Raw genomic sequence first — 6176 nt, 5'->3', positions numbered from 1 at the left:
AGGAGATTTCCCCCCATACAGTATAAAGTGCTTTGAGTGCCTAGAAAAGCGCTATATAAATGTTAGGAATTAATAAATAATAATAATAACAACAACAACAACAACAACAACAATAATAATAATAATAATAATAATAATAATAATAATAATTATTATTATTATTATTATTATTATTATTATTATTATTATTATTATGTAAAAGCAGTTTAAAATTCAAAGGAGCCATAAAACAGCTTTCCCTAAATTTCACTCACAGTCTGAAAAGCTCAGCACAGATGTGTACTACATTAATATACCCACCCCCCGCCCCCCTTCTGCACTTTTCTGTCTCCCTCTTTTATACTGTCTTCCTCGCTCGACTGCAAAAGTAGTTACCAAGCAGGGATAAAGATTTTGAGCTTCCAAGCCAACTCTAAAGACTTTTAGGTTGGAACAAAAGCAATGAAGTCATTGATTTTTGTGTGTGCTACCTTTCAGCCCTTGAAGAGTTTGGTCTTATAGGCTGAATTTGGGTAAGTTTGTTAAACTTTTTTTCTTGTTAGCTCTGTGACTTTTTGTTGTTGTTTTGCTGTCTGAGTTACATGAGAGAAGAAGAAGATGAAGAGAAGAAGAATGAAGCATTACTTGAAAATGAGATCTCTTTATATTTCAGATTTCGTCTTTCAGGTATAATGGAACAAGCTTATTGTTAAATAATGTTATGGTTATCATCTGTTTATTCTCAATGGCACGTCTGAAAGCTTGCTTTGTAGACAATCTTATTGTCATGCAGCACTTGTGAATAGTTACAAATATAAGAAACAGACCCGATCCCTCATGTAAAATGCAATAATAGCTATAAGGTGTGCATAAAGCTTAAGACAGTACATTACTTTGGCAGGACTGAGAGCCTTAAAGGTCTTCTAGAAATGGACTGAAATAACAATGGATTCTCTTGGGCAATAGTTTACTCAGAAAAATATGAGACAGAAAACTAAAAGAAGAACTGCTATTTTTGTTATGCATTAAATGAAAAAATGACACAGAATAAAGGTAAAAAATAAATAAATAAATAACTATACTGTTGACTACGACTATAAAGTTTGCATCTGACTGAAAAAAAGGCTCTAAATGTGTCTCTATTTGACAGTTAGGAAGGAATTATGTGTGGGTAAAACTAATATGTGAATGTACCCTGAAACAAGACAATAAGCCATGGCAGTTATAACGACAAAGGATGAAACACACATTATCAGAGAATATTTGCATTACATTTAAAAAAGGAAATAAACATTTTTAACCATTAATTTCTTAACACATTATTTGGCCATTTTGTTATATGTGTTTTATAGTTGTTTTCTTCATTTTGTTCATGGTCTGTGACATCTTTTACACCCAATTGTATCTTTGGCATTCGGTATGGAACATGCTGATTAGTTTTCCCTTCACCATTCCAGGAAAGACGTTGTGGCACAATTTTCTATGAATACTTGAGGTTAATAGTGCCCTTCTCTTTGTATGTATTCATACTGCATTTATGTTTTATTAATCACTTTATTAAACAGCTTTGGCATTTATTTCCTTAAATAGCACAATGCACTGGCAGAATAAACAGAACCTTAGGAAATGTAAAGGTCAGAAACAGAAGTCTTTTGTGCTCCCAATTATATACCTTATTTTCTTTTCTATTATACAAGACATTTGAAGCTTCCAGAAGAACTATGATGTAGCAGAAACTGAACAGCGAGTTACATCCAGATATTTTAGGATAATTACAGATCAAGTCCGTTTGTTGTATAAATGATATGATCTGCCTTTTAAAGATCACATGAGCATATGAACAACCGTTTACTTTAGTGTTGTTCATCCACCATGGATGAACATCCACCATGCAAAACCCTGTAGACTCCTATAACGTTTTGCATGGTGGATGTTCAAAAGCTTAAATTTACTATCACTTCCTCTAGACCCTCAACTCAACTGACGTCACTTTTCCTAATAATTAAAAGCAGAACAGGAAACACAGCTTTTTATATGTGCAAGTGTAGAATCCTTGTTTACAGCTTTAAATAATTTCTTATAACATGTAAATCATCTAGTGTTCAAAGTGGATTCCACTGTAACCTAAATATGTTACGCTATTATAATAAGCAAGCCTAACAACTTTTTTTTTACAGCATAAGCCTAAGAAATCCAACACTGGCATGAACGCAAGCTGCTGACTGTGACTTTCCCTCACTCACAGACAGCTATCACATTTCAGTTACCAAATGCTGATGAGTGGTGAGGCATTGAAAAGTAGACAGGTCGGTCATTCATGGAGGAGAGTGTAAAGAGGGGGGATATAGAAAATGAAGTAGTTAAGATGAAAAGGTGATGAAGAGGTTCCTCTTAAAATTCTAATTGAGCAGCGTTCATGACCCTACACTGCACCAAAACATTATTGGTGGTATTTGCTATAAATAATCAAAACGCATATTCATTTTTCATCATTGTTGACACAGGAAGTTATATCTACCTTATCTACAAATATACATCTTGAGCATACTGACATGTAATTATTAAAATGTGAAAGATCATCCTTGTGGTGTGAACGGCTTAATGTGACTACAGAAAAGTCTGAGGCAAAGACATGGATCAGGGCTTTGTGGACAGGAGTCACAGAACCATTAAACTGTTATCTTTAAATCCTAGGGATTCTTTTTTATTATTATTATTATTTATTGTGCCCCTAACTCACCTTGTAAAACCAAGGAAATGTTGAAAGATAATCTTTTTTTTTTGAAAGATTAACCTGCACAGTGTTCCTGAAGCTGTGTTCATGCAGAAATTCACACCGCATGTTCCGAAATACCTTGTTAAAATTTTATGCATTTAGCAGCGAATGCATAGCTGATAGATACAACACTGACCTGTACTGCTGACCTCTTACAACACCAAAGTCAAAATACAAGATACAAAATTCACATGAATTGATGTGTGTGTGTGTGTGTGTGTGTGTGTGTGTGACGACCCTTTGCTTAAAAAAAAACAACGGCGTCTCAGGTACAATTAGTGCAGTTTTATAAGGAAATGAGCTGTAAGTTTTATTGAGCATCTTGCTGAACCAGCCACAGTTCTTCTGGAGACTTGACTGTCATACTTGTTTCTTATTTTTGCAGCAAAACCCAGCAACCTTGATTATGTTTTTTTTCTGAATAGTGGTCTCTTACATAATATGCTACTTTTTTTTTACTGACATACAAGCATTTTTCCGTAACTTTTCATTTTGCACTGGAAATCTAATGTTGAGACATCTAAAATGTTTTTGTACTGACTCGATAATGTAGACGTTATAAAATAAAAATCTATAACTATAGGTTTGTACTAAAGAAATAGGGTGTCATTCTGGATAAGGGTGTCTGCCAAATGCCATAAATCTAAATATATACAAACATACATATTCTATGAGCTTCTGATAAACTTACATTTCGGATGTTTGCTTACCTTGTGGTTTCTTCAAGGCCAGATTTAGAAATCTAATGGTCTCAATGGAGCCTCAAGTCAAACATAATTTATTAACCCACTATATATTTCTTTGCTAAGTTCAGGTCTTGGCAAAAACACCTTAATGTTTTGAAGAATACCCTGGTCATTGTTGACAAGATTGAAAAGCGCTTATGTCTCTTAACTGTTGTGATCTCATTTATAACTCTTTACAGGTTTGAAAGGTCACCATAGTAAACCAATTCTCTTTCCTAGCCAGAATGGAGCAGCGCTGGACACTGTGTGTATTGCTATTCATAGCCACACTGATACTAGGCCACTGCCAGAGTGGTGATGGAGGGGACTGGGGATCAGGCGACATGCCAGAGCTTTTGTTCACGACTACCTTGACTCCTATTCCAAACACAGTCTGTAATGATCCAGCCAACCCTGGGAGCACGGACTGGACCAAGCCACTTTTTCATGTCATTCCAGACAGCAAAGCTGATGGCTGCTCGGTCAATTTCCACACCAGCCAGGCTATGTCCAGGCGATTACAAGTGGCCAAGGAGGAGATGGCTTATCTGAAAGCCCTCCAGCATGGGAATCAGGCAGTGATGGAGAATCTGATCCAGTTTGTTGGAGCAGAAATGGGGGATCAGAGCTATCAAGAGATTATTCAAGAAAATATTGCTGGGATCAAGGAGAATCATGCAAGTTGTGTGGGAGTGCTGAAAAAGGCAACTGAGGAGTTGGAGAACCAGCTAGAGGGAGCTGACCTTGCTGGAATTCAGAAGTAAGTAGAACTGGTCTTATAATTATAAACACCATTACTATGTGTACATGATTGTGGTCTTGAAAACTCCTGATAGATCAATATAAGCAGAAAAGACTGACCTCAGCATAATAGAGCAAATAATTCATCCCTAAACAATTTGTCACTGATGAAAGGTTTAAAATAATTCCACAGTTGTGGATGACTGCTTTCTCTTAGAAGGAGAAAACTGAATGCAATTTATATGATTTCTATCTTTAGAGGTTTTCAGAGAAAAGGAAGGTTAACTCTTTAATGGGCAAGAACATAAAAACACTTAAAAACACAGGAAAATTCATTCATTACTGTTGTTGTTTTTTTTTTTTTTAAACACATTAGGGGTTTATTAACACAATTGTGCAATTTGTTTCAAGATATGATATTATTTCCTATTTTACACGTTGTATCTTCCAGGATATGTAAGCTCTATATTTTCTTCTTTATATATTTAGGTTGGCAATAGTAAAGGAGTTACAGTTTGAAAACCTGTAGAGTGTCTTGTGAGCAGACAGCCATATCCACCTATTATTACTTATGTTTATGGTATAAAGCTATACGTGTATTAACTTACAGGTATAATTATGAAAACAAAAAAAGCCCCAGACCAACCTGTGCAGATTTGCCTTGTCTTCGCTCTCTGGGTTTTCCATCAACTGCATTAACAGTTGGAAGGAATGTGGGTTTAGCCCTTTGCAGGCCTCTAAATTTAAAGCTGTTTCAGACCATGTTGGATTCCCTCTGTGCATGCCTTCCCTTTTTAAACATACTTAAAAAAAAAAACCCTCTGCTTTCTACATAAGAATCAGTGAAGAGTCTTTGACGTTTGAAGGGATGCTGCGTGCCACAACACACATCGCCAACCAACTGGAGACCTCCTCACGGACCCTTCACATGCAGATAACAGAGCAGCTGAGAAAAAGCTTAAAGCTGAAAAGGATGTAAACTCCACAAAAGGAAGACTTTCATACTTATAGAACGTAACAACTTAAAAAGACATGAAGACAAAAGTCATTGAGGATAATTTAATATTTAAGTGATTTTCAATGTTGTGATAATTAAGTACACAGAAAATCTAAATAATTATACTGTACACTTTAAAAAATGCTGGGTTATTTTTTTCTGCCCAAATGCTGGGTTGAGCTTTTTCAGTCATTTAATTGGGTTATTTTCTCAGTCCTGGGTAGTTTGGGGGTAATTTTGTGTAACCCAACTGCTGAGTTAGTGGCTGGGTCATTTTCACTGACAGTTGAATCAATGCACTCCTCCATCACCCCGATGCCTCAGCCCAGCTCCTTGGGTCAAATCAACTCAGCAGACTGAATTCGCCTCAGGCAGAGGTAGCCATTTTCACACTGACTGACTGTTAGATTTATTTGGAGAAATGGTTCGTATCAATATATTTATCCATAAAACCATTACTTTACACTAGAAAAAGTAAAAATGTGTGATAACAGTCCAGTTTACATTTCATTAAATGCACCGCTATCTTTGTTAGCTTTGGCTTACCTGTTTGTAATGCCCACTGGATCGTAAGTTGGTTACTCATTTTTGTGGATGTTTTAAACGTCTCCTTTGATCAAAATCTGACGTTTTCATCTTAAATATATGACTTATTTGAGTAATTTACCACTTTAGCAGCTCTAGCAATACATTTCTGAACATCTTTTTGTGTATAAATAAAAGTGATACCATGTTGACATATTTGTTTATAATGTGGTATATTTGACATTTTCAAAGGGTAAAAATAACCCTGAACATATTAACCCATTTATGAAATAAAATTAACTCTGCGTTTTTGTAAAAATGAAACCATCCTTTGGCTTGAAAAACAACCCATTTGCTGGGTTAAAATTAACAACCCAACTTGATGGGTTAGTTTAGCCCAAAGTGTGTTCTGTCTTATATTTACCAAGCTGTT

The 6176-nt window shown here is 35.5% G+C and overlaps 1 protein-coding gene across 3 annotated transcripts in view; it reads left to right on the top strand.

The window, feature by feature from the left end:
• Positions 1-360: 360 nt before the first annotated feature.
• The window catches only part of si:ch211-142k18.1 (uncharacterized), a 6398-nt gene continuing 582 nt past the window's right edge, over positions 361-6176 (top strand). Inside the window, exons 1-3 of one of the 3 annotated variants that reach the window (XM_053614386.1) lie at positions 361-512; positions 3725-4240; positions 5059-6176. The exon at positions 5059-6176 is cut by the window's right edge and continues 582 nt beyond it. In XM_053614386.1, the coding sequence (XP_053470361.1) occupies positions 3726-4240; positions 5059-5200 (657 nt within the window). In that variant the 5' untranslated portion in view covers positions 361-512; position 3725 and the 3' untranslated portion in view covers positions 5201-6176. Of the gene's footprint in view, positions 513-3680; positions 4241-5058 lie in introns of all 3 variants that reach the window. The other 2 variants (XM_053614384.1, XM_053614385.1) reach the window with 2 other exon arrangements.

The sequence above is a fragment of the Ictalurus furcatus genome, chromosome 25, assembly GCF_023375685.1.
Source record: "Ictalurus furcatus strain D&B chromosome 25, Billie_1.0, whole genome shotgun sequence".
Lineage (NCBI taxonomy): Eukaryota > Metazoa > Chordata > Actinopteri > Siluriformes > Ictaluridae > Ictalurus > Ictalurus furcatus.
Note: the sequence above shows the minus strand (reverse complement) of the source record. Positions and strands in the feature narration are given on the sequence as shown.